Source organism: Schistocerca americana, chromosome 4 (genome assembly GCF_021461395.2).
Source record: "Schistocerca americana isolate TAMUIC-IGC-003095 chromosome 4, iqSchAmer2.1, whole genome shotgun sequence".
Lineage (NCBI taxonomy): Eukaryota > Metazoa > Arthropoda > Insecta > Orthoptera > Acrididae > Schistocerca > Schistocerca americana.
Window position 1 is genome coordinate 275,995,803 of NC_060122.1, and position 15,333 is coordinate 276,011,135.

At 49.5% G+C, this 15,333-nt stretch overlaps 1 protein-coding gene across 1 annotated transcript in view; it reads left to right on the forward strand.

Moving 5' to 3' along the window:
- LOC124613164 (venom serine carboxypeptidase) overlaps positions 1–15,333 on the forward strand; it is a 135,004-nt gene that overhangs the window by 34,066 nt on the left and 85,605 nt on the right. Inside the window, exon 3 of the mRNA XM_047141794.1 lies at positions 8,373–8,519. Coding sequence (XP_046997750.1) covers positions 8,373–8,519 — 147 coding nt within the window. The remainder of the gene's footprint in view (positions 1–8,372; positions 8,520–15,333) is intronic.

Consider the following 15,333-nt stretch of genomic DNA (forward strand, 5'->3'; position numbering starts at 1 on the left):
ATTCGCCCCGGTATCTCGTCTGTACCAGAGCTGATGGGTAATCCTTTGTCTCCGTGAAGCCTCAGTTCTTTGTAGAGCATTTAGAGGACAAGTTTGGGGAGGTAGAGGGCTTGTCCAAAATGCGCTCTGGGTCGGTTTTGATAAAAACGGCATCATCCGCCCAGTCACGCAGGTTACTTGCTTGTGACAAGTTGGGGGATGTTAATGTTACAATCACACCGTATAAGAGTTTAAATATGGTCCAGGGTGTTATTTTCCATAGGGACCTACTTTTGCAGTCTGATGACGAGCTGCGCGCCAACGTAGAGTGTAGAGGTGTTCATTTTGTCAGGCGCGTTCATCGGGGTCCGAGGGACAATCAGGTTGCTACCAGTGCCTTCATCTTGGCCTTCGAGGGTGATACATTACCGGAGAAGGTCAAGGTGATGGTCTACCACTGTGACGTCAAGCCCTATATCCCTCCCTCGATGCGGTGCTTTAAGTGCTGGAAGTTCGGCCATACGTCTTCCCGCTGCACTTCCAGCCTCACATGTCGAGATTGCGGACGCACATCTCATCCCAATACTCCATGTGCTCCGCCTCCCATCTGTGTCAACTGTGGAGAGCCTCATTCACCTTGCTCACCAGACTGCAGGATCTTACAGAAAGAACGCAAAACCATGGAATATGAGACCCTGGACTGACTGACTTACACTGAGGCTAAGTGGAAATTTGAACGGCTACATCCCGTGCGCATGATGGCATCTTATGCCTCAACTGTCACTCCTGCTCCAGCTCCTTTAGCTGCACCACAAACAGTCAGCTCTGAGTCAGAGGAGCTCACCTCCCCCCTTGACGATGGGGGCCCCTTCTCTCGCTGTTGCTCCCACACCATCTACCTCGGGAGCAGCACCCACTAAACCATCGGGGACACCAGTCCCCACTTCTAAGGCAGAGAAGCGTAAGTCTTCTTCGGCTTCTCTCGCTCGGAAGGGATCCCTTGGGTCACTCCCTTCCCAGGTTCCTACCAGCGGCACAGCAGACACCAACCAGTGGCTGAAGAAGCCACAGGTTGCTGGTCATCGAGCTTCGCGATCATCTTCGGTCCCGGAGACTGACTCCAATAAGCCCTCTCAACAACGACAACCAAAGGAACAGCGAGAGAAAACGACATTGAAGACCCGTAAGACCAAGACACCTGCGGTGGCACCTACTCCACCGCTACCTACAAGCTCTGCGTCTGAGGATGCGGTGGAGATTCTTGCGTCCACTGAGGACCTCGATCTCGCCAGGTCCCTCAGACGCAATGGATAGCACTTGCACGGGTGCTCCATCAGAGGCAGCAGGTGACCCAGAGGCGTAATCTGCCTTCCCAGTCCCGTCACGCCTTTCTCAGCCGTGGACAATTCCATCCTCCAGTGGAACTGCAGCGGTTTCTTCCACCATCTAGCTGAGCTCCGACAACTTATCAGCCTTCACCCTTTCTTCTGCATTGCTCTTCAAGAAACTTGGTTTCCAGCAATGCGAACTCCTGCCCTCCGTGGCTATCGAGGTTATTATAAGAACCGGGCAGCTTATGAAAGGGTGTCTGGTGGCGTCTGCATATATGTCCTTAACTCTCTTCACAGGGAGTCTATCCCTCTACAAACAGCTTTAGAGGCTGTCGCTGTTCGGGTGTGGACGCCACAGGCTGTTACCGTCTGCAGTCTTTACCTTCCACTGGATGGTGATGTCACGCAGCATGTCCTGGCTGCGCTGATAGCCCAATTGCCGCCACCTTTCTTATTACTAGGCGACTTCAACGCCCATAACCCTCTGTGGGGTGGGTCAGTAGCGACAGGTCGAGGCGCCACCATTGAGCATTTATTGGCACAGCTCGATCTTTCGCTGTTAAATGATGGTTCCTTCACACACTTCAGTGTGGCGCATGGCACGTACTCTGCCATTGACCTGTGTGGTAGTGACCACTTTCCAATCTTTCTGTCACTGCCACAGCGTCAGTCTTCTGGGCGCCCTTGCAGGTGGGCAATGAATAAGGCTAACTGGGACTTGTTTTCCTCCACTGCCGCTATTGAGCCTCTCTCTAATGATGGCATTGATGCGGTGGTTCAATCGGTCACCACGGGCATCGTTACTGCCGCCGAATCTTCCATTCCCAGTTCCTCTGGGTCCCCTTGGCGGCGGACTGTGCCTTTGTGGTCGCCTGAGACCGCTGAAGCGATTAAAGATCGCCGTCGGGCGCTCCAGTGTCACAAGCGACATCCCTGCATTGAACACCTCATTACCTTCAAACGTCTGCGTGCGCGGGCCCGCTGCCTTATCTGCCAAAGCAAGCAGGAGTGCTGGGAGCGGTATGTGTCCACCATTGGCCTCCATGTCTCTCCATCGAAGGTCTGGGCCAAGATCCGACGCCTCTATGGCTATCGGACCCCTGTCAGCGTCCCTGCGCTCTCACTGAATGGAGCAGTTTGTACAGATTCCGACAAAATTGCCAACCGCTTGGCAGAGCATTTTGCTCTGAGTTCCGCTTCTTCCAGTTACCCCCTGGCCTTCCGCTCCATTAAAGAGCGGATGGAACGTCGGAGCCTTTCTTTTCGCACCCACCATTCTGAATCCTACAATGCTCCATTCAGTGAGTGGGAATTTCACAGTGCCATTGCCGCTTGCCCTGATACCGCTCCTGGGCCAGATTGCATCCACTGTCAGATGCTGAAACACCTTTCAGTGGACTGCAAGCGACACCTCCTCGACCTTTACAACCGTCTCTGGGTCGAGGGTGAGTTTCCGTCGCAATGGCGGGAAAGCATTGTCATCCCCGTTTTGATACCGGGCAAGAGCCCTTTGGAGGTGGACAGCTACCGCCCCATTAGCCTCACCAACGTTCTTTGCAAGCTTCTCGAAAGGATGGTGAGCCGGCGCTTGAATTAGGTACTGGTTTCTCGGGGCCTTCTGGCTCTGTCTCAGGGTGGGTTCCGTAACGGCCGCTCCGCCACCGACAATCTGGTGAGTCTGGAGTCGGCCATCCGTACTGCCTTTGCCCGCCGTCAGCACCTGGTCGCTGTCTTTTTTGACATGTAGAAGGCGTACGATATGACATGGCGTCATCACATACTTTCTACGCTTCATGGATGGGGTCTTCGGGGCCCTCTGCCGATCTTTATCCGAAATTTTCTGTCGTATCGTACCTTCCGCGTGCAAGTTGCGGCCTCCCATAGTTCCTCCCGAGTCCAGGAGAATGGGGTACCACAGGGATCTGTCCTCAGTGTCTGCCTGTTTTTAATCGCAATAAACGGGCTCGCTGCGGCAGTGGGAAATTCTGTCTCCGCTTCCCTGTATGCTGACAACTTCTGCCTTTACTAACGCTCTACTGGCATTGCAGTTGTTGAACGTCAGCTACAGGGCGCTATCCGCAAGGTGCAGTCTTGGGCTGTAGCGCATGGTTTTCAGTTTTCGGCTGCCAAGACCCGCGTTATGCATTTCTGCCGGCGCCGAACAGTCCATCCTGAGCCGCGGCTTAATCTTGCCGACAAACTCCTTGCTGTGGTGGAGACCCACAGGTTTTGGGTGTAGTTTTTGATGCCTGGCTGACTTGGCTGCCTCATATTCGGCAGCTTAAACAGGCATGTTGGCGGCATCTAAATGCTCTGAGATGCTTGAGCCACACCTGCTGGGGTGTTACGGCTCTACCAGGCGTTAATCCAGTCTCGTCTGGATTATGGGAGCCTGGCTTATTGCTCAGCATCCCCATCTGCGCTGCAGGTACTGGACCCAATCCTGCACAGCGGAATATGCCTTGCCCCTAGTGATTTCCAGACCAGCCCAGTGGACAGCATACTTGCGGAGGCAGGTGTCCTTCCATTGCGGTTCAGGCGCCAAAATTTACTGGCCACTTATGCTGCCCATGTTTTTAGCTTGCCCGGGCATCCGAACTATCGTCTCCTGTTCCCGCGATCGGTCGTCCATCTGCCAGAACGTTGCCCCCGGTCAGGTTGTACGATCACGGTCCGCGTCAAAGAGCTTCTCTCCGGGCTTAGGGTTTTCACTGTTCCACCTCCTTTTCAGGCCACTTTGCGTACACCCCCATGGTGTGTTCCTCGCCCTTGCCTTTGGCTCGACTTGGCACAGGGCCTGAAGGACTCAGTCCCTCCAGAGGCCTTCCGCCGCCGCTTTTATTCCATCCTGGCCACGTATCAGGGCTCTGACATTGTTTACACTGATGGTTCGATGGTTGCTGGTCGTGTCGGTTATGCGCTAACTTTAGGGGACCATTCCGAACAACGTTCCTTGCCGGCTGGCTGCAGCGTTTACACTGCTGAGCTGGTCGCCATCTTTCGAGCCCTAGAGTATATCCGCTCCTGCTCAGGTGAGTCCTTCGTGATCTGTAGCGATTCCCTGAGCGGTTTACGAGCTCTTGACCAGTATTTCCCTCTTACTTGTCTGGTGATGGCTATCCAGGAGTCCCTGCATAGTCTTGCCCGTTGCGGCCGCTCTGTGGTCTTTGTGTGGACCCCCGGTCATGTCGGTATCCCGGGCAATGAACATGTTGACTGCCTGGCGAAAGAGGCCACCAGGCAACCATCTCTGGATGTTGGCCTCCCAGTGGCTGATTTGCGAGCGGTCCTCCGCCAAAAAGTTTTTGCGCTTTGGGACGCTGAATGGCGCGATCGTATCACGCCCAATAAACTCCGTGCCATTAAGGAGACGACGACTGTGTGGCAGTCATCCATGCGAGCCAACCGCAGGGACTCAGTCGTCCTTTGTCGGCTCCGCATTGGCCACTCCCGGCTGACACACAGTTACTTACTGCGTCGGGAGGACCCTCCTCTGTGTCGCTGCGAGGCGACTTTGACAGTGGTCCACATTTTGTTGGCCTGCCCCCTTTTAGCTGTGGTCAGGCGGACATTTGCGCTGCCTGATACGCTCCCTGCCCTTTTAACTGATGACCCTGTTATGGCTGGCTTAGTTTTAAGTTTTATTCGGGCAGGGGGTTTTTATCATTTAATATGAGTGTTTATGTTTTATTTTGTTATTTTGTGTTGATTCTGGCCTTTGGCCTACGGTCTTAAACTGAGTTTTTAATGTGTTCTCGGTGGTTAGCTTTTCCCTTTTTATTCTATGGTCGGCCAACCACTGCCACACTCCGTGTGATTTTAATTTGTTATGTCTGTTCTTTGTCTGAGCTTTTCTTGTCCTGTGTTGTCTGTTGTTTTTTTACTCTGTGTGGTAGTTTTTAAGTTTTGGAACAAGGGACCGATGACCGTTGCAGTCTGGTCCCTTTAATCCCACAAACCAACCCATCATGCAGTGTGTTCACAGCAGAGCTGTTAGCTGCTAGCCCTCCATTTTGTTACTCAGGTCTCCCTCCACAGTATTTTAATATGTACCGACTATAGCCTAATGGTACTGTCGTCATCCTTTGGTGTTGCTATCCATGACCTCTCTGCTTTTGGCCATGACACCTATGCAGTTGTCTTTCTCTGGGTTCCAAGTCATGTGGGTGTCCCAGGGACTGAGCTGGCTGATCATTTGGTTAGAGAGGCAGATACCCTCATTCCCTTTTGTGATTCCAGGTGCAGATATGCATTGCCTCTTCGAATCTCATTTTGCCAAAAGTGGAATGACATCTGGTGCACTACTGTTCTCAGTAATAAACACTGCTCAATCAAGGAGACCACTGCAGTTTGGCTCTCTTCCTTCTACTCTTCTCAGGAGGAGTCCATGGTCTTATGCTGTCTATGCATCGGTCATACTCGGCTCACTCATTGTTTTCTGTTGCGTAATGAGTCACCCCCACAATTTGGTTGTGGAGCCAGACTGGCGGTATCCCATATATTGGTGGAATGTCCCCTTCCTTTGGCCCTTCATGTTAAGTATTGGCTTCCAAACTCCTTGTCTTTAATATTAGTGGACAACTCACAGATGGCTGTACTGGTCCTCAGAGTTTCCTTTGTGAAAGTGGTTTTTATTTTGAGTTATCGCGTTTTGCTTTCCTCCTGGAAAAGGGGCACTGTGGTTGTGGTTGGGCCTCTCTTTGTGTTCCCTGGGTCTGGAAACCATGACCACTCCATCTTGCAAAGACTGCTCATTTATCCCTCTGTTTTTGCAGTTTTTAGATTTGACCTACATTTTTATGCCTTCTGCTGTATGTGTTTTTAGCTTTCTTGCTTTATACACTCCTGGAAATTGAAATAAGAACACCGTGAATTCATTGTCCCAGGAAGGGGAAACTTTATTGACACATTCCTGGGGTCAGATACATCACATGATCACACTGACAGAACCACAGGCACATAGACACAGGCAACAGAGCATGCACAATGTTGGCACTAATACAGTGTATATCCACCTTTCGCAGCAATGCAGGCTGCTATTCTCCCATGGAGACGATCGTAGAGATGCTGGATGTAGTCCTGTGGAACGGCTTGCCATGCCATTTCCACCTGGCGCCTCAGTTGGACCAGCGTTCGTGCTGGACGTGCAGACCGCGTGAGACGACGCTTCATCCAGTCCCAAACATGCTCAATGGGGGACAGATCCGGAGATCTTGCTGGCCAGGGTAGTTGACTTACACCTTCTAGAGCACGTTGGGTGGGACGGGATACATGCAGACGTGCATTGTCCTGTTGGAACAGCAAGTTCCCTTGCCGGTCTAGGAATGGTAGAACGATGGGTTCGATGACGGTTTGGATGTACCGTGCACTATTCAGTGTCCCCTCGACGATCACCAGTGGTGTACGGCCAGTGTAGGAGATCGCTCTCCACACCATGATGCCGGGTGTTGGCCCTGTGTGCCTCGGTCGTATGCAGTCCTGATTGTGGCGCTCACCTGCATGGCGCCAAACACGCATACGACCATCATTGGCACCAAGGCAGAAGCGACTCTCATCGCTGAAGACGACACGTCTCCATTCGTCCCTCCATTCACGCCTGTCGTGACACCACTGGAGGCGGGCTGCACGATGTTGGGGCGTGAGCGGAAGACGGCCTAACGGTGTGCGGGACCGTAGCCCAGCTTCATGGAGACGGTTGCGAATGGTCCTCGCCGATACCCCAGGAGCAACAGTGTCCCTAATTTGCTGGGAAGTGGCGGTGCGGTCCCCTACGGCACTGCGTAGGATCCTACGGTCTTGGCGTGCATCCGTGCGTCGCTGCGGTCCGGTCCCAGGCACCTTCCGCCGACCACTGGCGACAACATCGATGTACTGTGGAGACCTCACGCCCCACGTGTTGAGCAATTCGGCGGTACGTCCACCCGGCCTCCCGCATGCCCACTATACGCCCTCGCTCAAAGTCCGTCAACAGCACATACGGTTCACGTCCACGCTGTCGCGGCATGCTACCAGTGTTAAAGACTGCGATGGAGCTCCGTATGCCACGGCAAACTGGCTGACACTGACGGCGGCGGTGCACAAATGCTGCGCAGGTAGCGCCATTCGACGGCCAACACCGCGGTTCCTGGTGTGTCCGCTGTGCTGTGCGTGTGATCATTGCTTGTACAGCCCTCTCGCAGTGTCCGGAGCAAGTATGGTGGGTCTGACACACCGGTGTCAATGTGTTCTTTTTTCCATTTCCAGGAGTGTAGTTTGATCGCTCTGACTGGATCTGCCCACTTTTTCTGGATGCCTCTGTCTTACAAACGTATCTTTTGAACTGTGGGACTGATGACCTCACTGCTTAGTCCCATAATACCCCCCTCATCAAGCTATTAATCAGTGCCGTGTGAGTTAGAGCACTGTAATGGGATAGGACAAAAGCCTTTGATCGCCATACTGCAGTCTACTTTTTTCACAGTGCCTCAGTCATAATTTTAGCATGTAAAGGTAGTAATGCTGAATTTGTTACCTTTGGATGTAAATTCATGTAAAAAATTGGTTTTTAGGCTGATTCTTTTCCCTGATTTTGCTGCTTCAGTCATGGTATTGGAACATGAACACGCTGACTCAGTTGGTACACTCCAGTGTCTGTAATGGTCTTTTGACAAAAACTTCGTTAGCATGTTGTCCTGTCATTCTTGTGACTGCACAATTGCCAAATATGTGAATCAGTGTTCACAAGAACAAGCACTGTGACACAACTGTTGGGTGATGGTTGGTCAACTGATTCAAAATAGTTTGTAGTTGAGACACTTAGTGCAAGAATCTGTCATCCCCATCGTTTAATGCATAGGAAAAGAATGTTATTGTATGCAGGAGAAAAATAGTTATTAGCACTGATTCCAGACAACAGGAGTCATTAAGAGAGATTAACCTTACAACAGGGAGGAGTGTAATCAATGAACATTTTGTACCAAATTCCATTTAGTCAAATACAGATAGATTTCTGATGATGTGTACCATTTTGTCATGTTATTCGAACACAGTCTAAACTATTACTTTTATGTTCTGTTTGTTCAGGATTCAGCTTTACTGAGAATGATGCTGGATATGCCAGGAATGAAACAGCTGTTGGAAAAGATCTTTATAATGCTCTAGTCCAGTTCTTCACACTTTTTCCAGAACTTCAGAAGAATGATTTCTATGTCACTGGTGAATCATATGGTGGTAAGTAGAAATGTCATTCAAAATTATCACAAAAATATTTGTATGTGTGTTTATTGTGTGTTTTTTATTATTTTCTTATTACTGTTGGTAATGAGCTTAGTTGCTGATGGTTTTGTACAATGAACGGATAATTAGTGATAATGTACATCCATGTAGAATTTATTGTCCATTTGTAAAGAACTAGCACGTGGAAAAATGCACAACTGGCTGCTGTTTTCTGGCACATTATTTCCCATCATACGTTAATATTTCAAAACTAGATATTAGAGTTTTTGGGATTCTGAGGGATGGAAATAGTGTAATTTCATATCTTACTGATTTGTGCAGCTTTATACTATCCTCTCATTACCTATTAGCAGACAGAACATTATTTCCCCAGGCATTATAAATGGAGCTCATCAAGAGTTTCATTGTAAATAAGACAAAAAAAATTAAATTTCAGTATTTATATGTGCTGTGGCTTTCATGGCTGGTATGTTACGTTGCATTTCCCAGTGACAGGCTGTACTCAAACAGACCTGCATCTTCACCCTGACAAGGCTTCTTGAAATGCATGGTTCTCTTCTGATGGCTGGGTATTGTACAGAGTCATAATAACTGACCACAGCAGAAAACAAGATGTCCAGTGTGACTCCAGGTGAAATGTTGATGACGGGACCTGGCCTGTCATCTCAGCATGTGTTTGTGAGACTAACTGGCTTCATATAATTTTTCCTCCTTTCAGGAAAGGTAAAATAAATTATATTTAATTCCACACTATACGCAGCCTCAAAGTAAGACACTTGTATTACATTATTAATTAGAACAAGATCATGCTACTGTGATCTGAGGTAGGAAGAGGAGAGAGGGCAGGTGTAATTTAGAGATTTCCTGACAATGTCTGCTTGCACTCACTACTGCGAGTCAATACTTATTACTTATTCTGGCTTTCTTCCGTCTCAAAGTGACTTGATGCATCTGTCTGTTGAGGTGGTATGTGAGTTTGATTGCTGAATTTGTTTGTGTGTGCGGTTGGGGGGGGGGGGGGGTGGAGAAGGGGGCAGCAGCAACTGCGCCATCCCGCCTCCACTACAGCCCTATCCTCCCCCTCTGGACACAACTTTGACTCAGAAGGGCAAAATGTCTAGATATAGACCAACCAGAATTTGCTACAGTGCATGAATGTTGAGAGACAATTTGATTATTTGTGAAGAACTTAAAGGTTTAAATGAAATCTGTGTAACACTGTTAAGTGATCAGAATATTTTTAGATCAAAAATGCTTTTATAAATGCTGATACTAAGGGGAAAAGAGCATTGTGTGTCCAAAGTGATGATGATTTGGCTATGTAGGTGAGATCATCATTGTTAACATGACCTGGTGTACATCTAAAATATAATATTCTGGTGTCGGAAGGTGCGGAGGTTGAATGTGTGCCAGAAGGGATGGACCTGGGTGTCCACTGCGGGTCTCTGTGCTCTGGCACATGCCCGCACCATGACCCTCACCATTTGAGTGTGCCACTCCGTACCACATGAAGTCGCCTGCCAATCGCATTTCCCATCGTCATGTATTTAGGCAGACGCGCAGTGCTATCCCGGGAATCCTGGCACTCGCTGTAATGTTTGGAGTGCTTCTGCATTGTTGTTGTCTCGCCGTGTTTATCACCTCAATTCTTGCTTGCTTGCCTCGTGTTGTGTCCTGGTCGGTCATAGTGTCTGTCGTCCTCTACTCATTCGTCTGTCCCGTGCACCACTTGCTGGTTGCTCACAGCTATAACATTGGCGAAGATGTAAAAGGTTTGGTAGCATGGAGGCTAAGTTGGTCTGTCTCCTGGAGCAACAGCAGCAGCAGCAGCAGCAGCAATAATGCCAGTTATACGTCATACAACAATCCTTGTGCCCCCAGGGGGTTCACAAAACTTTTGTGGATACGTGCGTAGTGAGCGTGGGACCCCAAGCTAGTGTGGTCCTCTTTCCTTTCTTGGCTGCATACCTTCCTTTTCCACATCCTTTCCCATACCCCATCTCCCCCCCTTCACCACCACCTCTTCCATTCCCTTTCTCCCCCTCTGGGAGTATGTTTAGTGCCTACGTCCGGAGAGGGACGCTTGAAACTGTCAAACAGTCTCTCTTCTTCGCTTTCTCTGCTGGCAAGTCTCTGTCCTTCCTTTGTCCTTCTCTTTTCCTTACCTCTTCTCTTTACCCTCTTCTCTGCTGTGGCGCTTGAGACCTCTCTTCTTTCCTTTTCTTTTCTTTGTTCGTCCCTTTCTCTTTTTCCCCTCCTGTGCGTGTCTGAAGGCCAACACACGCATTCCAACATGTAGCCGGTGATGGAGTAATACGTAATTCCCCGCCCCGGGTAGACAGGTAGGACACGTACGTACCCCCTGGTAATGGCCAGGCCCAGGGAGGGGTGATTACCCAAGCTGGTACCTTCTGAAAGTGCCGATTGGTCCCTCCGTCCATATCTCGGGATGTGTGAATAATCACCTAAGGCGGGAGTGCCCTCAGAGAGGGCCCCCACAAGGAAGGAGTGCACCATTGGAGACCCCAGTAATCATGGTAGATACTTCCGCAATGGTTTCCTCATCATCTACTGTGTCTGCTCACAAGCGAATGTTAAATGAGTCTCAGCCACGGACAATTCTTCCATCAGTGCCACAATTCCTTGTTGTTTCTCGGTCGGCTGAAGGTCAAGACTTCTCCACAGTCAACCCTTTCATTATTCAGAAAGGTGTGGACGCAATTGCAGATCCTGTAAAGTCTTGTTCCCGATTACTAAATGGCACCTTGTTGTTAGAAACAGTCAGTGCCCTCCAGGCACAAAAATTGCTGCGTACTTCACTGCTACACACCTTCCCTGTCCTGGTGGAAGTGCACCACACTTAAAATTCATCATGTGGGGTTGTTTATACATGCTCCCTCGATGGATTGTCCGAAGAGGAAATTCAAAACTACCTGTCTGACCAGGGCGTAACGGCTGTTCAGAATCATGAAGAGTGTTGACAAGGCCTTGGTTCCAACCCGTACTGTCTTCTTGGCATTTGACAGAGTTCAACTTCCATCAAACATAAAAGCGGGCTAGGAGATAATTTCCATTCACCCTTGCATCCCAAACCCTGCGTGTGGCTATCGTTGTCAGTGGTTCAATCATACCAGCCAGTCATGTTCCAATCCGGCCAAATGCATTATGTGTGGCAAGGATGCCTATGAGGGTGCTTGTCCACCTCCATCCTCTCGTTGGATCAACTGTATGGGTGACCACGCTGCTTCCTATAGAGATTGCCCCATTTTCAAAGACGAACGGCTCATTCAGGAAATCAGAGTGAAGGAAAAGGTGTCAACATTTGCTGCTCGAAAGTTATTTGCCAGTCGAAAGCCCACTGTGCCTCATGCAGGTAAATACAGCACTGTCCTTGCCTCTTCTCAGCCTACAAAGGAGGCAGCCACGCAGACTTGTGATCTCACTTTTAGTGCCACGGTCGTCAGATCGGCCAGCGCAAAGATTGCCTGTTCAACCTCCCCACTATTGCTCACTCTATGGCTCACCCTTCACTGGGTTCTGCTAAATCACGAGCCCTAAAATCAGACACCCGGACTTCCAAAAAAGAGCCCACTCGTGAAGATTTTTTACGTACCCCGACTTCACAACCATTGATTCTTCCTTCATCTCAACATCCTGTTTCCAAGACGGCTAATAAGAAAACCAGTTCCTCTCCTTCTCTGCCATGGCCTGTCTCGTCTATAGCACCACCTGGCGGTAACTGCCCTCAGCCGTCTTCTGTGTCGCCAAGGCGCACTGCTGGCGGCCGATCAACCAGCCGATCGCTGGTGGCAGGAGCTCCTCCTGAATAACTTATGGATCAGGATCTTCTGCCTTCGGCTGAATGCCGTTCCATGCTGTTGGCTACCGGCTCTCAGCAGTCATTGAGTTGAGGGAATCCGTGGTAAGATTATTAGATTATTCCCTTTTCTGTCCACCCTATGTCCATTATCCATTGGAATATCCACGGCATTAGAGCCAATCGGGACGAATTGTCAATCCTCTTATGATCCTACTCTCTGGTCATCTTCTGTCTTCATGAAACAAAGCTGCATCCCCACGATCGCTTTGTTTTCCCTCATTTTCAGTCAGTCCGATTTGATCTCCCCTCTGTTGATGGCACTCAGGCACATGGAGGACTCATGATTCTTCTCCATGATACTGTCCATTATCACCCAATTCCCTTAAACGGTTTCTTCAAAGCTGTTACTGTCCATCTTTCCCTTTCAGGATACACTTTCTCTCTTTGTACTGTATACATTTCATCGTCCACACCAATGGCAAGAGCTGGTCTCCTTCATCTTCTTGGTCAGTTTCCGCCCACCTATCAATGCCCACCACCCGCTTTGGGGACCTCTGCGTCCTTGTCCGTGCGGCTCACTATTGATAGACGTCTTCCACCAAGTGGATCTTGTTTGCCTGAACACTGATGACCCTACTTTTTTGTCTGCCTCCACGACAAATTTCTCTCATTTATTTGGACCTTTCAGTCGGTACTGTTCCGCTAGCTCGGCGCTTTGAATGGTTCGCTCTTGCTGGTACACACTCGAGTAGCCACTTTCCATGTGTCCTTAGATTGCAGCCACAACTGCCATATATGCGCCCGAGACGCTGGTAGTTTGCCCAAGCCGACTGGACACTTTTTTCATCTCTAGCGACATTCGATGACCGTCACTTTCCTAGCATCGACAATGAGGTCATTCATATTACAGAAGTTATTCTTACAGCTGCAGAACGTTCAGTACCTCACACCTCCGATTGGCCCCAGCAGCCCCCAGTTCCTTGGTAGAACGAGGCATGCCATGATGCAATACGTGAGCCATCCTACTTTTGCCAACTGTATCCGCTATAAGCAGTTCCGTGCGTGATGCCGTCACGTCATCTGCGATAGCAAGAAGTCAAGCTGGGACTTCTTTACTAGCTCATTTAACACCTTCACTCCCTCCTCGGAAGTTTAGAGTCAGATTCGACGGTTATCTGGTGCACCTAGTTTCTCCCCGGTCTCAGAGCTCACTGTAGTGCATGATAACTTTTGCTTTCTCCTCTCGAAATCGCGAAAGCTATAATTCTGTTTTCTCCATGCGGGAGCTCCAACACGCACTCTCTTCTTCTCGCTCTTCCGCCCCAGGACGAGATGGTATCCACATCCAAATGTTGCTGCATTTATTGTACCAGAGTCTGCACTACCTCCTTCGCCTTTATAATCTAATTTCGACCAACAGTACTTTTCCCAGAAGATGGCGGGAAGCTATCGTCGTTCCTGTTCCGAAACCTGGAAAGGACAAAGATCTCCCCTCTCGCTATCGTCCCATTTCTCTCATGAGCATTGTATGTAAGGTTTTGGAGTGTATGGTGAATTGCCGGTTTAGCCTGCTGGCTGGAGTCCCGAAGTCTTTTAACACCTGCCCAATGTGGTTGCTGAAAGCATCATTCTGCCATTGACCATCTTGTTGCTCTCTCCACTTATATCATGAACAATTTTCTCCGAAAACGCCAAACAGTAGCAATATTTTTTGGTCTGGAGGACAGGCATCCTCCACACACTGTTCTCTTGGAGCTTTCGAGGTCGGCTGCCCCTTTTTCTTCATGAATTTATCGCAGAGCACATATTTAAAGTGTGGGTGAACACTACTTTCTCCCGTATTTTCTCGCAAGAAAACGGGGTACCCCAGGGCTCCGTGCTAAGTGTTGTGCTGTTTGCCATTGCCATAAATCCAATTATGGATTGTCTCCTTCCCGATGTCTCAGGCTCCCTCTTTGTGGACTATTTTGCGATGTACTACAGCTCTCAACAGACCAGCCTTCTTGAACAATGTCTTCAAGGATGTTTCGATCGCCTCCACTCTTGGAGCATCGAAACCAGCTTCCACTTTTCTCCCAGTAAGACCGTTTGTGTCAATTTTTGGCGTCATACAGAGTTTCTTCCACCTTCCTTTCATCTACGCCCTGTCAACCTACTATTCGCGGACATCGCAAAATTCTTGGGTCTTATGTTTGATAGAAAACTGTGCTGGTACTCCCACGTTTCCTATCTTTTGGCTCGCTGTCTGCAATCCCTCAACACCCTCCGTGTCCTGAATGGTACCTCCTGGGGAGTGGACTGAGTGGTCCTTTTCCGCCTCTATCGCGCCTTAGTGTGCTCGAAATTGGAGTATGGAAGCATAGTTCACTCCTCTGCTAGGCCGTCTATTCTTTGGCGTCTCGACTCTGTCCACTACTGTGGATTACCTTTAGCGTGTGGAGCTTTTTACACCAGCCCTATGGAAAGCCTTCATGCTGAGACTGCTGAACCTCTGCTGTCCAATTGGCGAGTTGCTCTTCTGAGTCGTTATGCTAGCCATCTGTCTTCTATGCCTGCAAATCCAGCCCATGACATTTTTTTCGACACCTCCTTGGATTTAAGGTATGCAGGTCACCCTTCCTCTCTACTACCACCGGGAGTCCGCTTCCGTCAATTGCTACATTCTCTTTCCTTCCACTGTCCTAAAACTTTCTTGACAACCTGGGGTGCAGCACCGCCTTGGCTCCGACCCCGGACCTGCCTGCTCCATGACCTTTGGCAGTTTCCCAAGGATGGTACCCCTTCTCTTGTTTATCATCGGGCATTTGCTGCTCAATGCGCACAAATGAGGGATGCCTTATTTATTTACACTGATGGCTCAAAAATATCATTTGGTGTGGGGAGTGCCTATATTGTTGGTGACACCCCTAATCGATTTCAGTTTCCCGACCAGTGTTCAGTTTTTACTGCGGGGCTTTACGCTATTCTCCAGGCTGTCCAATACATCTG